The 24,569-nt window shown below is 40.7% G+C and overlaps 1 protein-coding gene across 1 annotated transcript in view; it reads left to right on the top strand.

Annotated features, from left to right (window-relative positions):
- The window catches only part of exoc2 (exocyst complex component 2), a 57,727-nt gene extending 37,920 nt beyond the window's left edge, over nucleotides 1–19,807 (top strand). Inside the window, exons 12-28 of the mRNA XM_028588178.1 lie at nucleotides 2,717–2,830; nucleotides 3,220–3,344; nucleotides 4,105–4,173; nucleotides 4,283–4,440; nucleotides 5,031–5,152; nucleotides 6,357–6,418; nucleotides 9,480–9,560; nucleotides 10,532–10,591; nucleotides 11,230–11,291; nucleotides 11,377–11,446; nucleotides 12,801–12,917; nucleotides 14,284–14,425; nucleotides 18,175–18,230; nucleotides 18,352–18,474; nucleotides 18,710–18,771; nucleotides 19,134–19,193; nucleotides 19,296–19,807. Coding sequence (XP_028443979.1) covers nucleotides 2,717–2,830; nucleotides 3,220–3,344; nucleotides 4,105–4,173; nucleotides 4,283–4,440; nucleotides 5,031–5,152; nucleotides 6,357–6,418; nucleotides 9,480–9,560; nucleotides 10,532–10,591; nucleotides 11,230–11,291; nucleotides 11,377–11,446; nucleotides 12,801–12,917; nucleotides 14,284–14,425; nucleotides 18,175–18,230; nucleotides 18,352–18,474; nucleotides 18,710–18,771; nucleotides 19,134–19,193; nucleotides 19,296–19,389 — 1,577 coding nt within the window. The 3' untranslated portion in view covers nucleotides 19,390–19,807. The remainder of the gene's footprint in view (nucleotides 1–2,716; nucleotides 2,831–3,219; nucleotides 3,345–4,104; nucleotides 4,174–4,282; nucleotides 4,441–5,030; nucleotides 5,153–6,356; nucleotides 6,419–9,479; nucleotides 9,561–10,531; nucleotides 10,592–11,229; nucleotides 11,292–11,376; nucleotides 11,447–12,800; nucleotides 12,918–14,283; nucleotides 14,426–18,174; nucleotides 18,231–18,351; nucleotides 18,475–18,709; nucleotides 18,772–19,133; nucleotides 19,194–19,295) is intronic.
- The last annotated feature ends 4,762 nt before the right edge of the window (nucleotides 19,808–24,569 follow it).

Below are 24,569 nucleotides of genomic sequence, written 5' to 3' on the forward strand. Positions count from 1 at the left end.
CTGCTGTCACACTTTACAGCGAGCCCCTTCATCCCCACCTCTTCCCCTCACACACACACACCTGGTAGCTATTTACCATCCCCTGCTCACCTCTCGCCCACGTACGAAACCTGTGCCTCTTGAAACACCCCTCCCTCCACCCAGGCAGCCCTTTAACAGCCACCATCATAAAACCACATCCACTACATTCTCCCGACCCGACTCTTCCTCCCCCTCCCTCCCACCCCTACCCCTCCTCTCCAATAGCCAGAAACCCCCCTAACTGGTACCTCACAGCCTACCCCTCTGCTGGCGGCCTCCTCTTCCTCCTTGTATCACATATACCAGCTCAGTGTATTTCTAAGCCATCTTTTATGCGATTGTCAGCATCACACGTGGCAAGGATTAGTCTACTGTGATGGATCAGCCATGTCTGCAGTAACTGATGTCATTTTTTTTTCTCTCTCTCTCTCCTGTGTTTCCGAGTCCAGAATATGAGGTCAGAGGCCGTTCTGATGGAGTTATGATTCCATTAATTACCCTATAAATTGCCATAAACGGGAAATGGACCCATCCATCTCTGTTGAAGCAAAAGCCTGAAGTTCCAGTTTTCCTGTGAGGAAGCATAGCAGCACAAGTTGCTTCCGTATGTCTAAACACTCCCATCATGCCCCGGTGCTGGCAATCTGACTCTGCCTGATTCAATTATAAACTTTGATACTTCTCATTTTCCGAGCAGCGCTTCTTCAGCCAATGTCAATACAATTAGCAGGACATTTTGCTAGTAGAAAAATAAGTTTGTCAGTGAACAATTAGAGGGATTGTAGCGTTTGTACATTTGACTGGGAAACATGCGGTTATGATTTTACACAAGTGTTTTCTTGTGTATCAGTGCAGGGTGGTGTATTGTTGAGGGTCACTTTTAAAGATTCCCCCCAACAAATCCAGAAACTATCCGTTTATTTTTATCTTTATTGTCCGTTTATCTGTTTAATCTGAAAAAGCTGGTGAAACTCGCATATACAAATTGAAATGAAGATACAAAAAATAAGCTGATTTAAAAAAAAAAAAAAAAAAAAAAACATTTGCAGAGCAAACCGGGTAGTTTTAACATTTGTTGCTTTTTTTTTTACGTTTTGAAGCTCATTTTCATTCCACCTCCATTTTTGTGTCTGGTTACTAGATGCATCTTTTGTCACTGCATCAAAATAACTGTGTTTACTATAAAATATCTTGGTCAATGTTTTCTCAAGAAGCATAACAACTTTTGGGTCTAAAGGACATAAAATGTGGGTGAAAATACAAAAAGAATATGTACTTTTCCGTGAAAATCTTACAATCTTTTATATTCTGTAACGTGGGAAAGGAACTACATTTAAACAGGAGTCAGTAAGGTGTGTGTGCTCGTTTAGAGAGAAAGCAGATGTGTGTGTGGTCAGGGTCAGTGACCCTTTGGGGAACAGGAACTCATCCGACCTGCAGAGAAGCATCAGACCTGTTAAGGAAGTGAGCAGAGACACATTGTCTCAGTGTCTTCAACACACATACACAGCGGTTCCTATATTTTAACCTAATAATTAACAGTTTGAATGCTTAAAGCAGCCTGGCACACACACGCACACTCTCTCTCTCTCTCACTCGCGCGCCTAAACTGTCTCACACACACGTACACTTGTGCATTCTGAGGACGCCGGGGGTTCAGCTGACACCTGGATCAACAGCAGCTCTCATCCCTGTAAAAAGAGAGGAAAACATCACAGAGACAGACTCTGCACAGCCCCATATGGGCTGTGTCAGTGTGTGTGTATGTGTGTGTGTGTGTGTGTGTGTGTGTGTGTGTGAGAGAACGTGAGAAAGCTCCGTGTGTTTACAGATAATCTGACTCAATCGAGAATTTCCTTACATTTTCTAGACTGGATGGCTGTCTTGTGTTGTGTGCACGGCCGGCTCAACCACATTTGCTCCTTTTGCTTGGGGATTTCTCAATACTTGCTTACACGTTACATTCAGTCTGTGACTCACCAGTACACTTTTCTCTGTGTGTGTCAGAGACATGTTTTGGAAATGTGGCCATCCGTCTCCCTTCGTTTAGACAAACTACATGTAGGCGTATTGCAGTTTTGCACGAACTCGTCTCCCAAGTTTCATTTTCATTGTAGTAAGTTTGATCCCCTCTCATCACTGCAGTGTTTCACTTTCATTCCCGTCAACTTTCGCCCATTCTGTTATCCTAAAGATATCTCATAGATCCATTGCACTGAAGTTATCTCACTAGCCGAGATAAGTGTGTTGGTGTGTGGTTGTGTGGTTGCAGAAGGACTTTCTCATTTGTCGCTGCTGCAAAGCTCCCTGTCGCCATCTAGTGGAGCTCTGGTGCTCGCCTAAGGATCAGACGCAACTGATCCCAGTGTGGCCGACGTAAACTCACTTCACCCCAGTGCTCACGAAAGCCCACAGATATTTTTTCCTTACCCTGGAAACAAGGGTGCATTCTCTCAGCTGTGGGCCACGGCAGAGATGGATCAGAACACAAATAAAGAAAGGCCAAGCGGGGCGAGGGAGGATTGTTTGGTGTGAAAGCCTGCTGAGCTTTTTGAGGAATGTGGAATTATGAAAATGGCTTATTTTATATCTGAAGTATGTTGTTTCTTTTCCCTCCAAGTTCATTTCTCATCTCTCCCCCTCCCCTCCCCTCCCCTCCCCTCTCCCCTTCTCGTCCTTTTGTTATGTCTGTCAGTGGGTGTCTGCGCTCTGGACCCAGAGGGGGATACCCGTCCGTCGGCCCTCGGCAGGCTCAGCCATACGGCGTCTCTGAAGAGAGGGGGCAGCCTGCGAACACCACGACCCAGCAGTGAGCACCGCAGTCACATTACGGCTCACCCACACGCTCTGTGCTGGAGAGGGGCTTCCCTGTCTGAGGCACACTCTGAGTGTGCATTTTTTTTTTTTTTTGTGTGTGTGTACAGTGTTTAGGGGAATAACATTATATAAGAGTTATGCGACTGAACTGAAGCCTGGTGTGCCTGGAAGTTAAAGATGATTTGATTCTTTGAATTACAGAAGCACCCTTGACATTTCTAAGTCAGTGTGGTTTGCTACTTTATTCTTTTTAAGTCCCCCATCACCTCCCAGCACAGAATAGATAAGTATTGTGTGCCAGTTAATGTGTGTGTGTGTGTGTGTGTGTGTGTGTGTGTGTGTGTGTGTGTGTGTGTGTGTGTGTGTGTGTCTTTGTTCCAGCCTGGCGCTTTGAAACCCCGCAGCAGGTGCAGTTTGTGGAGAAGCTGTCAGATGTGGTGATCGGTCAGTTGCCCAACTTCTGGAAGCTTTGGATCTCATATGTTAATGGAAGTCTTTTCAGTGAGGTAAATACCTGAAAAGCTTTTACAGTGACAGGTAAAAAAAAGATACGGTGTACAACACACAACAGATGGTTTCACCCTTATCACAAAAACATTTTGTCCCGCTTACCTCTCGTGGAAACCAGCCATTCAGATACCTTGATATCCTTCTTTGAGGTTTCTCCTTCCTTCCCAAAACAATGGAGGTGATTGGGATTTCCTTTGTGATGCTCAGAGTATCTTTTCAAATCCTCACCAACACATCTGTCCAGTAGTGTCCATATTACTCTTGAGAATCCACAGAACACACTGTCACACAAAGAACAGTATACAAATATTGCCTATGAAAGAAAATAGTTTTTTGAGTGGAGTGGCTCTTTAACTTTATGGTAAAAATAAAAGAAAAAACATTGTTGTGACAAACCTGACAAGAAAAAAATCTTGTTTCACTGCAGCTTTACATTACAGACCTTTATTGATTATTTTATTTGAGGGGTTTCCTTTTGGGGGCCTAATACAACCACATTACTCTGTGTTTATAACATACGATGGATTGAAATTTTATTTTATTTGCCCAACAAAAGTACTACAACTTAACCTCAACACATGCTATTTAGGATGATATGGTTCTCTATGGGATCTTTTGACAACAAAAAAAAATCCTAAATTGTTCATGTTAAAAAAAGTTATAAAAGTTTTATTTCTGCAGGCTTTGATATAAATGGGAGAATAATGAAAAATGTTAAAAAATGAAAAAATTTGTGTTTCGTTTTTCTTTCTGCAGACTGGAGAGAAATCTGGGCAGGTGGAAAAATCCAAGAAGAATGCCAGACAGAGACAGAATGACTTTAAAGTATGCTTCGTTGTGACTGTTTACACAAAAAAATTTATTTTGAGATTCTTACTCATCGCTGTTTTGCCACCTAAACAACCTTGTTTGTACGTCTCACTGTGTTTTATAGAAAATGATCGAGGAGATGACCAACCGGCTGGTGAAGCTGGTTCGCGGGGCTCTCCTCCCCACCACCCTGCCCCACGGGGAGCTGAGTTTCTACGGAGGCTGGGAGAACAAGACGGAGCTCACTGGAGCCTGGCTCACACAAATCATACACACCGTCAGGTTTGAATAGGTCTCATTGATTATGTGCAGTTCTGACATGGTTAGATGCAGGATTTTTTTTTTTTACTTTATGCCTGCCATACCATTTAATGACCTCCCTCTCTCTCTCTTACTTTCTCTGTTTTTATTTTATTTTTTATTTCACCTTTATTTTTTCAGGTAAGTCATTGAGAACAGGTTCTTATTTACAATGGCGTCCTGACACTCAGGAAAAGGGAAAGAGGGCTAGAAAAAGAAAATACATTAGAAATACATACTGTTTAAATAACATAAAATACAATTTGAAGTACAACACAGACAGCAGTATACACATATACCTAGAGGAACACACCGGTACATGGGTGAGTAAGAGAGGGAGAAACCATACAAATATTTAGCTGGAAAATGATGATGTGGAAAAGCAAAAGCGTATGTTGGTTAACTAGGATGATATGGCGGTTTTGAAGGATGAAATGGAAATTAGTTTGTCCAGTTTGAGAATCTGGAGCGGTTTCTGTAAAGGAAGCCGAGCTTGGCCTTGAACTTAGATTGCAGCTTTGACATATGGATGAAGAATGAAAGTGACGTTTCCTTTGTTGTCTCTTGTCCAGGGCTTGTCACGAGGCTCTGTCTGCTCTGGAGATCCCAAACGATTTGCTGCAGGTGATCCAGGATCTGCTGCTGGAGCTGAGAGTTCACTGCCTCATGGTGACTCTGCTGCACGCTACCGAAGGTGAGCAGGAACACTAACGGATGGCAGAGGTCATAGCTAGGGCTCGTCCTTTTAGATTGCAAGTGATCATCGAAAGCTTTTCAAAAGATTCGTTTTGTCCCTAGGCACATGTTATGTTCTAAACAAAATGCTGATTATGCAGCAATGTCATCTCAGTTGGTGAAAAATACTGAAACACTGACTGGAAAACAATATAATTTGTGCCGCAAATGTTTATAATTCTGTTTTAACCTGGATTTTGGTATATTTGATTTTTAAATACATTTTTTTTTCAAGCTTATAAAAAAAAAGATTTGTCAAATTCTGAACAACCTACTAATTCAAAGCAGTTTTTATTGAGGTGTGTTCACACTGGAAAACTAAGTAGAAGTGTTAAGTATACTAAACCCAGTCATTACTGTACTGTGTATATATCAAGAGCTCCAGACCAAGAGGATCTTAGAAAACTATTCACTAATTCATTTTGTATCTTTAGAAACACACTTGTTAAGTTTATTTGACATTTGATTTGTCATACTGAAGCAGTTTGATGTGTGCATGTATTGTATCATTTCCTGTAAAAAAAAAAAAAAAAAAAAAAAAGGTAAAAATATACTGGTGTTTGTGTGATAACCGCAAAATCAGTATACTATAACAATAAGCATATATTACCTACTGTATACAAGTAGTATGATGTATTGAATTAGGACAAGCTGAAAGATCTTTTTTTTTTATAAATCAACTTAAGATTTATAATATTGTCTTTTGTACAAACCCCAACACAGACAGTAAAGACACCTCTGTTTTTGCTGCATTCCTCCATTGAGTATTTAGTGGTCAGTGTCCTCAACTGCCACATTTTACCTTGTACAACTCTAGGGTAGTAATGGAGAAAGTGTTATGAGACTAAAACCAGACATGTTTGGTTTCACTTGTGGTTAGGCATGGTCATTTTGAGAAGAGTGACTGGTTTTCAGTTAACTCCCCCCCCACTCGCATCAAATTGTGGTCTTGTCGGCAAGGGTTCGATTTGATATCATGTTGTGGTTTTCCCTCGGAAACTCTTAATTCTGTTCATATTTTCATTTGTAACGACCCTGTGTGAAAGTGATGACACTTCATATATAGATAGGCTTTTTTCTTTTTTTGTCTGAGTTCAATAAACTGTAGAGAGGTTTCTAGTAATTGCCCTTTCGGTTCATATTTGTGCTTTTTGTACACTCAGATGTCAAGAGGCTCGCCGAGAAGGAGGACTGGGTCGTGGATAATGAGGGAATCACCAGCCTGGTAAGGATGTGCTGTTGCATCAAGCAGGATGTCCTATCATAATGAGGAATCAGAGACGCCACGTGGCAGTCAGATACACATTCAAAAGATACAGACCAATATCAGTATTGCACTTTGAATTGCAATTTCACACTTTCTAGTCAGCGTAGGTAGGCCGCCTTCTGTTTTAAAAGAAGAAAGAAATTGTTTTTACTAACAATGTCAAATGTATTTATATAGTACATTTACAGTAAACAACTTTGGTTGACCAAAGTGCTGAACAAGACAGAATACAGTGGCACTCATAAGTTTATGAACCCATGCTAAAGTTGACTAAAAAGAGGAATAAAAAAACATCTTTTGGAAGTTGATCTTAATGCCTTAATTAAACAAATGAGGAAAAATCCAACCTTTAAAGACACCAATTTTTTTTCACCAATCTTTGTGACTGTATTGTAAATAAATACATAAATGTTCTTCCTTAAAATACAGGGAGCATAAGTAAGTACAACCCTATGTTAAATTCCCATAGAGGCAGGCAGATTTTTATTGTTAAAGGAAAGTACCCCATGCCAGTCTCTAGGTATGGTGAAGGGTATGTGATGATGTGGGGCTATTTTAATTCCAAAGGCCAAGGGAACTTTATCAGGATGCATAGTATCCTGGATCCATGAAATAACTGGCCTTTAAAAATAAAAATCTGCCTTCCTCTATGGGAATTTAACATAGGGGTGTGTATAGTTATGCCCCCTGTATTTTAAGGAAGAACATTTATTTATTCACAATACATTAGTCATTCACAAAGAAAATTGGTGTCCTTAAAGGTTGGATTTTTCCTAATTTTTTTAATTAAGGCATTAAGATAAATTTCCAAAAGATGATTTTCTTTTTTTTTATTCCTCTTTTTAGTCAACTTTAACATGGGTGTGTAAACTTATGAGTGCCACTGTATCAAATACAGAAATGATCACGTAAAAATACATAGTTACAAATATGAAACATTAAACAACCTACACAGTGAAAGAGATTTGATGCCCACACTCAGCTAGGACCAAAGGCCAGAGTAAAAAGGTGCGTCTTTAGCAAGGACTTAACCCTCCTGGTGTCCTCGGGTCAAATTTGACCCATTTTCAAAAGGTTTCTATATCAGAAATTTGGGTTTCTTTTAACCAAATTTTCAGAAACAAAAAAAAGTAACGTGGATGGTTTGCTACAGCGTTCTTCACAAGTAAAATAAACGGAGTGTCTATCTGCACCCCCGAATAGCCTCGGCCACACAGCTGAGCTATTCACACCCTGTGACGTAACAACAAAAACACGTTTTCGCGTGCACCGAAATCATGGCGGACGTTCATCTTCCATGACAGCAGAAACATATTGGCATATTAGGAAGGTTTTGTCTCTAAAGTTTATAACAATTGAATTTCTAGCGGAAAATGGATACTACAGTTGCACTTTCTGTCTTCAGTGAAAGCATACAACCGTTGGTTTGTTAGTAACAATTTTTTGTATACAGTACGGTTACCTAGCAACCGAGGATTGAAGCCCGCAAGTGGTAAAGAGTTATTCAACATTCTGTAAGAACTGCTAGGTGAGTGGTTAGAATGCTTACCTTTGGTATGGGGGTTAGGAGTTCGATTCCCCTGTGATGCGATCTTGATTTTGTAATTTTGGATTGGATAATTTGCATGCAATTGCGCAAGTCAGGGCTCGCGAATGCAAATTTTTTCGGAGTGGGATTGGTTATGGTTAGGGTAAAAATGTCAGAGCGATAATATTCCAAAAAGGTGTAATACATGAGTAGTATGGAACTGTGTGTAAATATATGCCAAGGTCCTGTAAATGCACAGGGGTGCAAATAGCATACATTGATATTTGTACCAGACGGGGTATTAATAGAACACATTGCTGTGTGCACCGGCGGGGTACAAATAGCATTCATTTCTAATTGCACCAGGGTACGAATAGCACTTCTAATTGCACCAGGGTACAAATAGCATACACTGCTAATTGTACCAGGGGTGCAAATAGCCTCACCCTAAAATAAATGATCAGTTCACTTCTTTCATTGAATGTGGGTGTTTTTATTCAATTTAATAGCATTTGGAGAAAAAAAATCATAGAAGAACGTTGAAAAAAGTGTCAAAAATGTCGGAAAAAGATTCACTAAATGTGGGAAGAAAAAATGTCAAAAGGCGCAGAAAGAAATCGACAACGACATCGGGAAAAGTGACAACATTTTGAAAAAAGTGACAAAAATTTTGAAAAACGTGACAAAAACTTTGGGGTCAAAGCGACAAAAGTTTTGAAAAAGACGACCAAAACAAGACAAAAAGTTTCACGGTCGACGGGAAGACAACACAAGGGTTAAAAGTGTATATATATATATAAGTCTGCGCCTCTCGAATATACAATGGAAGGCTATTCCAGAGGATGGGAGCACCCACGGCAAAAGCTCGATCCCCTCTACTTTTAAGCCTAGCTTTTGGGACATCCAAAAGCAAGTGGTTGGTTGATCTCAGTGTTCTCACTGGTGTATCGCGATGTAAGAGTTCAGCCAGATACAAAGGGGCCAAACCATTTAAAGCCTTGAAGACAAGCAATAAGATCTTAAAATGGCTCCTGAAACGTACAGGAAGCCAATGAAGGGAGGCCAGGACAGGTGTTATATGTTCCCGTTTTCTTGTACCGGTTAAAAGGCGAGCGGCTACATTCTGTACTAACTGGAGCCGATTTAGTAATGAATGATCGATCCCCAAGTATAAAGAGTTGCAGTAGTCAAACCGAGACGTAATAAAAGCATGAATAACTTTCTCCAAGTCTTTAGGAGAAAGGTAGGCCTTCATCTTTGCCAACAGTCTCAACTGGAAAAGGCTGGATTTGACCACTAGACTGATTTGCTTATCAAATTTGAATAAGCAAATTACATTACTTTCTGTATGTTTGTTTGTCACTTTCTTCACCCATAATGTGTTTGCATCCTTGCTCAGGAAACAGATAAAAATGTTAGCCTATTTTCAGGAGCCAGTTTTTTGTAATCTACGTGTTTTCTCCCTTGTTTTTTTTTTTTTTTTTTTTGCAGCCTTCACAGTTTGAACAGTGCGTTGTCCAGATGCTGCAGTCACTCAAAGAGCCCCTGGAGATCAAACCTGGAGAAATGAATGTGAGATTCTTACCTGCAATCATCAATGCAAATTAGGATTGCCTCCTTAGTATCGAGTATCGAAAAATACCTTGTCATTCAATACCAAATTTCAATACGTAATGAGTAAATCTCATCAGTTTAAGTGAGCCAACAAGCATGCAGCATGGCTTCTACCAATATCTAATAGTGTTGGTGATTGGCTGTCTAGCGTTACAAAACTCTCCTTTACACACAGAGACAGGGCTTACATAGTAGGAGCTGAAAAAAAAGAAAAAGATTTGTGCCGTAATGTAATTTCAATTTGGTAAAATGGATTTTATAAAATTGGTATTGTTTAGGAACCGGTATCGAAGTCACTGTATTGGTATCATTGCTGGATTTGAAAATTTAGCACAATACCCTAATGCAAATACAGTAGCGGAAGTATTCATATGATGATCATATCCACAACTTTGGCCTCCTCAATTCCCTTATTGGTTACCACTTTGTGTTTTGGTACATCAATGTAATCTGTTTGGCCAGTCAGAGACATTTGTTTCGAACACTCTTTGAATATGTCATACTTGAGCTTGTGGGTGTTTCACTGTCGCAGCACACTGTTCAACAGTTGCAGCTGTAGTTAAGAACATTTTCAGTGCACAGGGAACCCTGACAGTTTTTCAATCATAACTGCCTCATCATTGAGCAAAGCAGTCCTGATCACGTTTTTAGCAACAATCATCCAATCCTAATAAATAAAGAAAGCAGTCGTATGAGACTGTGCTCACACAAAGAAACCATTCATTATATTATATGCTCTGTTTTTAGGATTAATTATTAAATTGAATTCATCCTTAAAGGGACACTTTAAAATAGGAATAGCGGAGCCCAGATACACAACATATCATGGCAATAAAAACACACAAAACAGAGTAACACAATGTCTGATTTGATGTAACTTGAACAGGATAGGAAGACTAGTCTGATGTGTCTTATTGCCTTTTCTTCAGGTGCTGCAGTTGGACCAGGTCCAGGACCAGGCCACAGAGCTCAGTATGGGCATCATGAAGGTAAGAGCTGTCAGCCTGCAGCCACAATGACAGATATGGTTACATTATGGATGTTTTGACCGACACACAAAAAGCACAGAAATTTGTATTTAACTTAACTGTATTTATAAATAGAAATTCTGAAAATATTAGACATCTCAAACCCATTTAACATGCAGTAGACCCCCAATTCTAGCTCTTAATTTTTAAATGTGTGTGTGTGTGTGTGTGTGTGTGTGTGTTGTGTACGCTAATTAACGCACAGGTGCATGCACGTACATGGTCGCAGCTATCGCAAATTTGCACTTGTTTTATTCTATTTACATCGTACAGCTTAACCGATATCATTCAGTCTGACACAGATTATCACCAAGAATGTATTTGTGCCATCTCACATGAATTGAGATGCAGTGAACTTTCAACACTGTTTTTTTCTTTGTTTCGTTTAGTGTGTATAGGCGCCATCGAAATGATAACCTATTGCACCTTATGGTATAAATACTGTCCACTTTATGACCCACCTTATGTTAATGTACCTAAGATCTAGGCTAAATCTGTTGTGAACTGAGCCAGTTTATCATGTAGAGTAAGATATGAGGATGGCACCTCTGTTGTGTTACGAGCCATGCCTCACAAGTGTGTTCATGTGTTCAACGCAGGTTTTCATAAACTCCTTGGAGCATCTGAGCACTAAAACTGATGCAGACATTAATGTACCTCAGTAAGTATTTGGATGACTTTTTCATATCTTTGATTATAGTGTGCTTGACTCTGAAAACGTCTTACAATCTCTCCTCTGTGTGCAGCAACATTTCAGTGGACCTGTGCTCCCCAGATCGGTTTACTGCAGTTCACGAGGGCTTCAGTCCAACATCTGTAAGCGTGCCGTTTTTTTTTTTTCGTTGTTGTTGTTTATTTTTTTTTTTTATTATTTCCGTTAAACTGTTTGGGGTTACACCTGAAATCACACATTGCCAGCGTCACCAAAGCGTGGGCTCTGTCCTTTACACAACAGGACAAACACGTGGCATACTCATTCAAACCACAAAATGTTATCAGGCTGTTTCCTGGTTGTGGACAAGAAGCAGATACGTCCTCATTTCCTGTAACTAGTTTGATATGTTAGTGAAGGGGGTTAAGCACAGGGGAGGAGGAGGACGAGGAGGAGGAAGAGCAGGGTGTAGAGTGCTTCTGGTAAAGGGAAATGGAGCAAGGTGCGGACGGGGTTTCCCCAGACCGAATGTGCGTAGCAGAGGTTAGGCAGCAAAACTCGAGGGCATCGAGTGATATGAAAATATCATGATATGAAATCTAGTGTTTGGCAAGTTGACAAACTATAAAACCACCACATACAAACAAGGATGGTACCTGGCTACCATTTACTTGATAGATATATGGCTACATCAGCCCACTGAAGTCTCCTATAACCTATTTTGTCTGCAGTCAACATCAACCATTCATCAACCATCATTTGTGGTTGTCAAAATGTAGGCTAACCATTCATATCCCTCCTGTCATTGTTTGTGTGCTTGTGTTTTGATCATTTGTATGCATTACTGTGCGTTTGTGCTGTTGTACTAATTTATTTGTGAGCACCGAGTTGAGTTTTAGACCTTGCAAGTGAGGACATTTCCGCAAAGCGAAGACGATTTTGGGAAGACACCCACGCATATTAGAAAAATGAGGACAAGTTAGAAAAGTAAGGACGTTTTTGTGAAAGGCAGAACATTTTAGGAGATAAGGACATTTTGCAAAGTGTGTCATTGTTTAAGGAAAGAGGGGAATGTGTGAGGAAAGTGAAGAGATTTTAGGATGTAAGAACAGGGAAGTATGTTTGAAAAGTGAGGAATTTTTGGCAAGTTGAACATTGATCCAAAGCGAAAAGATTTCTCCAAGTGAGGACATTTTAGAAATGTAAGGACGTTTTTGCAAAGTAAGGACATTTAAGTTAGCTAAGAACACTTAAAAAAGAGAAGATATTTGAGGAAAGCAAGGACATTTTTGAAAGGTGAAGACATTTTAGTTCAATGGGAACATTTGGAAAAGCTGGTACATTTTGTTTGGTACTCGCTTCTTCAAAGAGCTGTTTGAGGATTAAGACTTTGTTTAAGGGTTAGGGTAAGGGTTGGGTTAGGCATGTAGTTCTGATTTTTTTTAAGGTCAGGGGCTTGGGAATGCATAATGCCTATGAGAAGCATAAAAGTATAAATGTTTGTTTTTCTGTGTATAGGAGCAGCGTCTACTGATCATCCTCAGTAACTGCCAATACCTGGAGAGACGCACCTTCCTGAACCTGGCCAATCACTTTGAGAAACACGGCCTCACGGGGACCGAGAAAATAACACGGGTCAGTTTAACACTCCAGGTCTTACCATTTCTTACCAAAGGAGTACTCAGCTCTGCCTCATACTGCTGATGAGAAGTGTGTTGAGTTGTCATTAACAACCAGGCTGATCAGACAGATGCTAAAGATATGACTCTTTTTCTTAACAAAGAAAAGTAAAGGTCATTCTCTTGGAAGCTCAGTTCCACATTTGGTCCCCTTTCTGTTCTTCACACATACTTACACACACTCACAATGACTAATGGCTGATTCACAAAGCAAAGAAGTGTTCGGTTGGTTTTCCTGTAAAAACTGGAGAACATCATTTTCTTTGAAAGATTGATTTAGACGTTTACTTTTCTCGTCTTAATAGCGTTTAGAGAGCAAGCTATGGGCGACAGTTTGTCCAGAAATATTAGTTATTAATATCGCTTTGAAAAAAGTGTCTAACCCACAGCTGCCTCATTGTGTGGCACAGCTGTACCGTTTACACTGGAAAAAGTCAAATTCCCCTCACCTTTCATTTGAAGGAGTAAATCAGTTACAAACTGTGCATGCATGCGTGATGAAATTGTAAAGCTTTTTATGTGCTAAGGTAGAAAAGTTCTGTAAGTGCAGTCTTAACCATTTTCACCAATCGATGACCTATATCACTACTGAAAATATACTCTTATTTCTATCATGGCCCATCCCTATATACCAGGGTTTGCACAGGTCTTAAAAAGTCTAAAATTTCAAAATCAAAATTTCAGACCTTAAAAAGTCTTTAATTAACTGAAGTATTGTGTTCTAGGTCTTAACATTTTTTAAACAGGTCTTAATTTTCCTACGTCCAATGTAACGTTACCTTTTAATGATCTTTTTTTTTTTTTATTCTGTGGTCTTTTTGTCGTTCTTTCTTTGGCTAGTCCAAATATAATTTTCGCTGTCACACTTTTATTGCAGCCAATCAGCCTTCGTGTTATTGGTGCGAGTCTCTTTCAGATTGTACCACCGACATAAAATGGATTTTATTCTTCAGCTATGGGGAAGTGCAAGTTTAGCGATACTTGGCTTGAAAACAAATGAATTTAGGGCTTAGTTGATGTTGTGATAAATGTCTTAAATAACATTCATAATGTTCTTAAAAAGTCTTAAATTTGACTTGGTGAAACTCTGCATACAGATTGTATGTTGTATGTTGACACATGCAAAGATTTTGACTCTGGTTGTCAGAAGCTCTCACCGTACAAATGTAGACGTGCAGTTTAAGAAAGACAACAATAAATAGACCATGGATTATGTGTATCTATTGATAGATGGATTTATTTATAAAAATGTACTGTATTGTATGCTCATAATGCATTTCTCCATTTTGTTGCGGTAATGTTGCGTGTCCTTGGCCTGCCAGGTGAGTGTGGACGCGGTTCGAGAGCTGGATAGAAAACTCTTTGAGGCCTACATCGAGAGACGAGCTGACCCGATCGCAGGCTCTCTGGAGCCCGGCATCTGCGCTGGATACTTTGACTGGAGAGACTGTCAATCACCTACAGGTACTGTACAGCGCGGGGGAAATCACCCACAGCCACCACTAACTGACCCCGTTAATATCCGAAATTAGCCCCAAACAGTCCTGTGGGATGAGAATCTGACATCTCTGGTTTGATCTGTGTTTTTGTGGTTCGTATGTGTCATGTGTAAAGTACGGCTCTTTGATGGCTTACTGTAAACACCGCTATTGGTGCCCCTAAAGGTCTCATGGCCTTTGTGTTGTGCTGTGGGTGTGCAGCGATGTCTGTGAACCACCAGTTTGACTGTTTTCTCACCAGATGCACCAAAACCCAGGTGAAACTTAAATGTGTATATGTGGTTTACCTTAGCAGAGGATGTGAGGCAACATGTTGGGGTGTGTGTTAGAGCTCTGGGTGAATTTTCAGATTTACACAGTTTTAGAAAGGCAGTATTGATCGAAAGTTGGGCCTTGCTCTGGTGTGTTCCTGCCGGTGTGTGTTTGTGTGTTTGGGCTGCCTGTGAAAGAGGAACATTTTGGACACAAAACCGCAGTTCTAGGATATGATACTTTCACTTGTTGCCCTTTTGTTGGTGTGAGGGTGTGTGTTTGTGTGTGTGTGCGTGTGCGTGTGCGTGTGTGCGTGCGCGCACTGCAAGGCATTAACAATCCAGTTTCAGTACTTTGAGTCTGTTGTGGTCTCTGGTTGTTTCGCTGTTAGAGTTCATTAAATGTTAGAGTTAAAACTTACACATTAACTATGATCTCTCCTGTTTCTTTTTCTCCTCACTGAGCAGTGTAAAGTTTAAATAATACACTTCCAGCTCCATGTATTTGCATTATTTTGAAATTTGCATGCATCTTTTCACTTTTTTCTTCTTAAGAGTCAAACATATCATGAAGCAATAACGATCAATGGAAAATGAAGTCCTCTCACTTAGTCACATTTCTTGCACAAATGACGTTGGTTTCCGATAAATTTTTAATCGCTTAAACAATGACAATTTCACTGAAAAGCCACTTACATTCACCTTTTACCTAGATTTCTGTCTAGGTAAATAACACATGATGACACCTCACTGGTGTGGGCGGAGCTGTGCCTCTTAAGACCTACAGTTTACAACCTAAGCAACAACTCCCAAACATTCTCCCTGGATCAAATCTTCATCATTAAAAATCACAAATTATGAGCTGCTATTTTAATCCAGTGATTTTGACATGGCTATAGAAATCTCCCTTATGCAAATTATCTATACTAGTGCCAATACAACTCCTGAGTTTTGGTATTAATACTAAAAATGATACTTTCTTTTAACCCCAAATTTCCCCTTAGGGGATGAACGAAGTATCTATCTGTCTATCTTTCATTTAGAGATATACAATTGTCTACAAAATCCAACAAAAGGCCATAAAAACAGAAGTTACACTGTTAACACCCAGCTACCCATCATTTAATTTGGCCTTAGCAATAAACAAGCCGTTCTTTAATGTCGCCAACAGTTGTTTAGTACCCTTCAGGTTCAGGCACAGTTTAGGCACCGGCACCGTTTTAAAAGTATCGCTTTAGCACCTACATCGGGCGGAAAAAAAACAACGATACCCAACCCTAGTCAGCGCCAACAAGGTCAAAGTTGAAATGATTTCAACTTTGAGCACACAGGGGCAAATCCTAGCGCTGTGCCTGGTTGGGTGGCACCGCTCTCCCCACAGGAAAACAATGGAACGGCCAGCGCAGAGCAGTTTTACCGCGGATCATGCGTAGGTGGCTTTAGAGAAGCAAAACTGGAAGAGCAGCTTCGGAGCTGCAGCGTTTTTTTTCCAGCTGAGACACCTTTAGTTGACTCTGGTTGCTATGACGTTTACAAATGTGAATAATTAATGTCTTTGTTTCCTTAATAATATCTTGGTTTCTTTTCCCTTTTTGGTTTTCAAGGAAATTGTTTGTAATGCAATTTTTGAGGGTTACAAATGTGATTAAATAATTTCTTTACTTATATCTTGTCCCTCTTATCCCTTTTCCTTTTGAGGTGGGTAGATGTAACCGACAAGAACATAGGATAGGCATATAGAAGCTTTTGCTTCGGCCTAAGCCTGTACAGTCACCAGTTACTGTTTAAGTTTACACTGTGATATTTTTACAATTATTGTCTTATGATGACTGACCGGTGGTGTAGTCTACGTGATACGCAGATATACGCAGTATACCCACTAAGAAAGCTTCAGGATTTCCATATACCCTCTTAAAAAATGCCCAATGACACGCAACAACATACTTTCCATTATATTTTTGATATATTGTTGAATTGTCATCTGTGTTTTTCTTCTTCGCTAAATAAAGGCATTTCCACCATAAATTGGTGAATAAAAGTTATCCGAATGCAGGAAATAAAGTCTTTGATGCTCAAAATAACCCGGGGGAAGGACACCCTGACCCCCCCACTATAATATGCCCCCCTCCCCCAAAGACAGATTCTGGCCCATATATATAGGCCAATATATTTATATACAGTACAGTATACCCATCATAATACATTAGACTACACCACTGCGGCTGACTGAATTAACAACTGCTATGATACAGAATAATCACAAAAGTCAAATTGCCGGCGGCTATACGTCCGTGGTCAAAGCTCGGCACCATGTGGGTCGGGTCAGAGTACATGCTCTGGATGAAGGGACAGGCTGAAGCACGCACATAGAGATGAAAATGTATGCAGTCCCGCAGTATTAATTTAGTATTAATTTCTCCTCCTATGTTGTTGCTGGTCAGCACTTGTACATGTAGAATGTGACGGTTGGTCTTTGTGGTATTTGTCCCGCCCCGCCTCCACCGTGAGTAGACGGCTGGGTAAAAAGTGACAGTAACCCAACTTGAACATTCTTCATCACCGCGATAGGGCTGCATCATATGAGGAAAATATCCAATCACACTTATTTTGACTGATATTGCGATTGCGATATGATTCACAATATTGGAGGGAATGATAATTTTTTGTATCATTATTTCTCATTTTCATTGAAAATGATTAACATTGAAAGAAATTAAAATGATTCTAGTTTTTTTTTTTTTGCGAGGATCTGTACCAAACTGATTTTCTTCTTTAGTCTGTAGGATAGGATTTGTAGGCCGGGACGTCTCTGCAGCACCACAATACTTCATTCACAACGGTTTGACACATATTTTGCCATTACCAAATATTGCTGCCCCCTGCGATTTGGATATTGCACTAGTCCATATTGCGGTTTCGATGCAATTGCGGTTAATTGCGCAGCCCTACTCTGCGACCAAAAAAAACTTCCAAACATTCAGCACACAGAACAGACGCTCATCGGCTCGTCACGCTGCTGGTGTTTGTAGCATTGAGTGAATACGCAGCGCTGGCTTTGCAAAACATTCAAAACGTATAGTGGCCTCAGGAAAAACCGCTTCCATGGACGCACAACACTATCAGGTAGAGTGCACTCGGTGCGCTGTGGACAATTTAGTTGATATTAAAAAATAAATTTCCCCAATGACCAATCGATTGGTTGAAGAGTAGGTAGGATTTCAGTTTGACCAAGATTTTCTCTGGTTTAAGACAGCCCTACAAGTGATGCAAGCACTTTGCAATGCAGCTGTTCTCTGACAAAAGTTTGATTTATCTCTGTGCATAATGATAGAAACTTTGACTTTGTCAGACACATTCTTACTTCTGGAAATACTCAATGTGATCTCTAAAATGTTATTTGTTAGCATCTCAACCTCCCGTCTACCTGGACTTAATGTTCATGCTGTGCCTTCTTCTCCCTCAGGTGTAAGGAACTACCTGAAGGAAGCTCTGGTCAACATCATCACAGTTCACGCCGAGGTAAAAACAACCGACACTCTTCCCACACACCATGAACTCTTCTCTTGTTCTTTGGACAAACGTTGCCTTTAACTAGCTGTTTTTTGTCTTATGATTTCATCACCAACTTTGTCTGTGTCAGGTCTTCACAGTGTCTAAGGACCTGGTCCCTCGGGTTTTGTCTCGAATTGTTGAGTCAGTTGCGGACGAGATGTGTCGTCTTATGCAATGTGTGTCCTCCTTCAGCAAGAACGGAGCGCTGCAGGTACACACTGGCACGCACTCACACAGTTATAGACCACTTTCTCACTCATAGTAAGACCCTGACTCATAAGTCGACCCTCACACTTGTTGGGGGATTTCTGGTCGTTTCTGTTAACGCCATATTTGAACTGCTGACAGTTGAAGATGTTCCTTTTATTTCATCTTCTCTGTTGCCTTTTTGTTTTGTTTTTTATAAAACCCGACCCCCATCCCCCCCTCCCTCCTACCATCCTCAGGCTCGACTTGAACTCTGTGCTCTGAGAGACGCCATAGCCGCTTACCTAAACTCTGAAAGCAAGTAAGTGCAACACGCACACACACACGGTCACACACGGTCACACAATGGCACAGACGGGAACTTGCATTATGCGCCGAGTGATTTATGGTAGTGAATGTCACAAACATAAATCTTAGCAGTCGCACATCCCTCACTACAATCCCTATTTATGTTACTTGGTGGGTTATGGAAAGGAAGTGAAAGTAATCTGGTTCTGCTGTGCGCACCCACTGTGGTGTGCGCGTGTGTGTGCGTACATGTAAAGTATGTGTTCATGTGTGGAGGTCAGCGTGTGCGCCTTCAGACTTATTCGGAACCAAGTTTTTCTCGTTTCCAGTGTTAATAAAGTTCAACAAGTTGTAACCGAGCGTCTTTGTTTCTAGCGCCAGCTTCAAACTGGCTTTGGACGCCCTTCCTCAGCTACACAGCGGAGCCGATAAGAAGTGAGTCTCATACTGGGTACTTAGAAAATAGATCTTTTTCTTTCGGTGTTTGCTTCATGCTTTAATGATGAATTTCACATGATTCATTGTTTCATCCGCCAGGTTATTGGAAGAGCTGTTGAACAAGTTTAAAAGCAGCATGCAGCTCCAGCTCACCTGCTTCCAGCCCTCCTGCATCCAGCCTGTCAAGAGATAAACGTCATCCACTCTAACCTACCACTATACTGCACTCTTTGTTTCTTATCTATGCGCAATCAGCAAATGAACCGTACCCGTATCCTTTCAGTTATCGCCTCACTTGCTAACTCATCGCTGTTTTTTAGTGTCACTTTCAACTTCTGCTTCACCAGATTGGGCACAAATGTCTGTTTATCTAATCTCAAAGCCACTAAATGAGTTGATTTCATTGTTACTGTGTAGGGCAGTCCCAGTTATGTTGGTTATGCTAATCACACACGGCCACTCATGTAGCTTACAGGCAGTGTGCAAGTGGCTAACTGGAATAGCTGCTGTCAGACTGAAATATCTGTCTTTATCAAGATTTAAAGTTGGTGCTGATGCTTTGTACTGTGCCATCTCTGCTGCCCAATAAAGTAAGAAACATACTGTTTAAAGTGGTTTCATTCAGTGGTTGTTTTGTCAAAAACGGCAACAATTTCAACTCAAGGTCCCCTTACTGTACTTGTTTGTTCTGGTGCTTCTGACCACCTCACACGTTCTTCAATCAGCAGATCAAGTTCGCTTGGTTGTCCTGGAACTGTAAGCGTTGAATCTTTCCATTATTCTGATTACGTTTTTAGGACTTCCTGTCCGTCTTGGCTTAAAAATTGAGCCCGACAGTTCATTTTATAATTTATTTTATGTTTTCAGCAACGACATGTTTTCAGCAATGATTGGCGACTATCTGACTTTCTACAAATGGCTACTTCATTTACAGTAGCTCTTGAGGGATGTGTGACAGACACTCCGGCATACCTATGCAAAAGGCATCACAGGTCGTGCACGTGCACCTACGTAGATCTGCAACAAAATGGACATACCGGAGTGATAGACGGTCATTAGCCCCGCCCACAACATTTGAGGTCAGGAAGTTCGGTCTGGACTTGATCCGTTGTGGAGCAACTGTGCTCGAACCAGAGCTTTTCGGACCAATCAAATTGTCAGGGCGGGCATTATACGATGACGGACAGATGATGAACAGTAACATAACCAAACACATCACCAAAGAGCGCCTGGGTTGAAATTCGTTTACAACAAAGATGGCTGCCATTGTGTCTGTTGTAGAAGATATCAACAGCGCATTCATTTTAAAAGAGGAACAGAGAACCGCGATCACGTCCGTCCGCACGACACGGAAACTGCCGCCTCTGCTCTGTCGAAGCCTGCCTTTGACTCGCAGCTTCTGGGACGTCTGTCTCCGTTGCTCTGATTGGTTGTAGGTCTATCCAGTTGTTCTAATTGGTTGTAGGTCTATCCGTTGTTCTGATTGGTTGTAGGTCTATCCAGTTAAGTGCAGAGGCATTTTCTTTCCAGGTTCGGTTGAAACGCCCCATAATTACAGCCCAGCGGAGCAGTATCTGACTCATATTCAGACTAGAATCTGAGTATGACCACGTCAGGCTACATTTTTGTTACAATCTTTGTATAAATCACCCTTCAATCTCGGGCGTTTGTTTTCTTGCGCTTTTCACGCAAGCTGCATGATACAAACATCAGCATGAATTCTCCGCTCAGTGAGCAGCTCTATTCATACATTGGCTCAATCAGACATTACATGGAGTTTGTGCTAGGGAGCTGGTGGGTAAAGACTGATTTAAGTCCAATTTAAGAGAGGGCTTGAGAGAGAACCTAATCTCCTTGGTGGAGATCACTACAATGTGATCTCTAACTTAAGCCTCTCCTTATTCCAGTACACTCAGTTGTCCTTAGGTTATCAACACAAATTCTACATAATTGCATCAGTGTGTTCTTTTGACTTTATAATGAAAGACAGTGCAGTAGAAATGGTATGGTATTACATCATTATTTTTTTCCGCACTTTATCTTTTATCACGTACATATCCGAACCTAGAATGTATCAAATGCAACCTTGAATAAGCATTTATGTCAAAGAAGTGCTAATTAGGTTTAACGGTATAATTTGCGGTGTTCTTGTACTGGATTACGTTGTATTGTGACGATTTACGTAAATAATGCTCCATGTAGGCTAGTGTAGTCCCAATCTCTTGTCAGTCATCCACATGCAAGTGTACAGTTCAGCAAAATGTTGCTGGTGCCAACGTCCAGAAACAAGTATGACCTGCATGTTTACACCAATGCAGACCCACGTAAACTACTCTTTGTACATACAGAGGTGTTAATGACCATGTGGCCAAACCTGTGAAGCCTCTGCAAACCGATCCCTTATCTTGTCTTTACACATATCAGATCCGTACGTCACACTCAAGTGACCCATTTTGCATCAGTGCACATTTGCAGGCAGTTGGTCTGTGTGCGCCACGGTTCAAACCAGCGGGGTTTAGGCCATTCATCTCTGGAGCTCCAGCTCACCAGTTCACTCATGCTGTCTGGCACGACGGTGTCTAAGCTTTCTGGAAAGAGGGTGAGCCCAGGGCGTGTGCAGGGTGTGGAGGGTGGGGGGGGGAGGGGGGGCAGTGTAGGCCGTTATTCAGGGCAGCGAGCAGAACAGGCTGTCATTGGATCCCAGAGGAACACGGCAAGAACAGAAAGTGTGATTGTGTGATTATGGTCGTGGGCGTAGGGACTCACAGTGCGAGCAGTACGGTTGTGGTAGGTCTAGTCACTCAGGCAGAGACAGACAGACAGCAACACACCCACAGCTGACGTGAGAAAGTTTGACAGAGACGCGAGGTTATCTGGGGACAAAGGTGGACTCGCTGTTGAGTTGTGGCAGAAGTTGAAACCCCACACTTTTGAACAACTTTTGAAGAAACCCAAAGTGCTTTACATTGAAAACAGCAAACACGTTAGCATAAACAAAGCATAAACCGAAATAAGAATACAGTATAAGCATCAACACAAAAGACAATTCATAAAAGCAAACAAAATGCAAATTCACGCCCCACACATGCATGCACGTGCACACACACACACACACACACACACACACACACACACACAAATACTGTAGTTAATTAAATGCCTGAGAAAATAAGGTTTTTTTTTGTTTACTTTTGAATGTGGACACAGTTGTGATGGATCTCAGGTCATCAGGCAGCTTGTTCCAGAGAGCAGGACCACAGCTTCTGGCTACAACTTTCTGTTATTTTCTACATTCATGGCTCTCAGAGCTTTTTTCTGTCTTGGTTTGCCATCTACGTTTAGGGGAAAGCCATGCAGGGCACGCAGGAGTTGTTTTGATTCTCTGAGTTCTAAACTTAGCTCTCTGCCCTCCCACGGATTCATTCACAAAAGTAATTTCAAAGCCTAAACCCTTATCCGCTCTCTGTTTACAGTAACAGAGGTGAGAAGGGGGAGTTTTTTTTTCAATATTTTTTTTTTTTGTTCTCCTGCACTCTGTTCCATTCGGATGACGAGACCCGCAAAACATTTAGACATTTAGACTTTGATCTGACTTATTCAGCGCGAGTGGGTAATTAAAAGGAATGGAGACATTTGACACACCAGAGGAAATTTAGATTGAGCTCACCTGGACTGTTTTTATGACAGTTTACTTTCAGTATTCACGCAGATGGACTTGCAAAAACACAGCAGACATTACCAAGATCATCAAGAAACAGAAGTCACACCGGAAATGTCTATGTCTATCGCTTGCTTGTTTAACACTTCAAGTGTTAAACATCATATGATTAAGGGAACCTACCCTTCCATTCTGGTGCAGTGTAAAGTCACCCTCATGCATTACCATATTTAAAATTAAAAAAACAGAGCACTTGTGTTTTTACAATGTGAAAAGTTGTATTTAGGTGTTTTGGAGCTCCATGTGACATTACAGCCATGTATTGGATAGTAGACAACAATAATACATTTTGTTGCTGTCTTTATATGTTGGTCGATATCACGTGAGAATTAAAGTGTTACATATCATTGGAATAAAATGACAACCCAGTCTGTCTATATCAGGGGTCTTCGATGTTTTTTGGTCTAAGGGACCCCCTACTAAAATTGTAAAAAAATTTAGCTGAAAATTAAACTAGGCCTACAATAACGTGTAGGGCGGCCTAAAGCCTTTACACATACCTTTTATATGGTGCATACAATACTACGGTATTACAATATATTCAATATACATATTCATATATTTATACACCATGTTTTCACCATGTTGAAAAAGTTTGTAGCAGAGCAACTCACCCTTTTCTTAGAGAAGCACAAGCTGTTTGAAAAATTCCAGTCTGGTTTCCGTAAAAGGCATTCTACGGAAACTGCACTTCTTAAAGTTTCTAGTGATATTATGATGTCAGCTGATTCAAAGGATTTTACAGTTTTGGTCCTATTGGACTTTTCTTCTGCGTTTGACACTATCGATTATAACATTATGATAAATAGACTTTTTGATCTGGTTGGGGTATCTGGATCAGTTTTAAGATGGTTCTCATCCTGCCTTTCTGGTAGAAGTTTTAGTGTTTATGTGAATCAGATATTGTCTGAAACTGCAGAGTTGTTGTGTGGGGTACCTCAGGGTTCTGTCTTGGGACCTATTCTGTTCCTCTTGTACATATTTCCTTTAGGACAGATAATTAGTCAATTTAGTGACTGATATCGTACCATCTGTATGCGGATGATATCCAACTGTACTGCTTGTTTAAGGAAACTGAGTTCTCTAAACTGTCATCTTTAATAAACTGTTTGACTAATATCAAACAGTGGTTATGTGACAACTTTCTGCTTCTGAACTCAGATAAAACAGAAACTCTCTTTTTACCTGTCTGAGTAAGAATCAGCTTTATCGTCTCCAGACTGTTCAGAACTCTGCTGCAAGGCTTTTAATGCACATTAACAAAAGAGCACACATCACACCTGTTTTAGCAGCACTTCACTGGTTACCAGTCCAGTATAGAATTCAATTTAAAATCCTGGTCATTACTTTCAGAGCCTTGCACGGTCAAGTTCCTTCCTACATCTCTGATTTGATACAGCTACAAACCCCTACCCGTAGTCTGAGATCATTAGGTCAGATGCTTTTAGTGGTTCCCCGCACTAATTTAGTTTAAAAACTAGAGGGGATCGGTCATTCCAAGCAGTGGCTCCTAGGCTGTGGAATGGCTTGCCTCTCTCGCTACGTTGTGTGGATTCTGTCGAATCTTTTAAAAAGCAGCTGAAAACTCTGCTGTTCAAGCAGGCTTTTACTTAGTCGAGGGGTTTTAATGGTTGTTTATGTTTTCTATTTGTATT

The sequence above is a fragment of the Perca flavescens genome, chromosome 9 (assembly GCF_004354835.1).
Source record: "Perca flavescens isolate YP-PL-M2 chromosome 9, PFLA_1.0, whole genome shotgun sequence".
In the NCBI taxonomy this organism is placed as follows: Eukaryota; Metazoa; Chordata; class Actinopteri; order Perciformes; family Percidae; genus Perca; species Perca flavescens.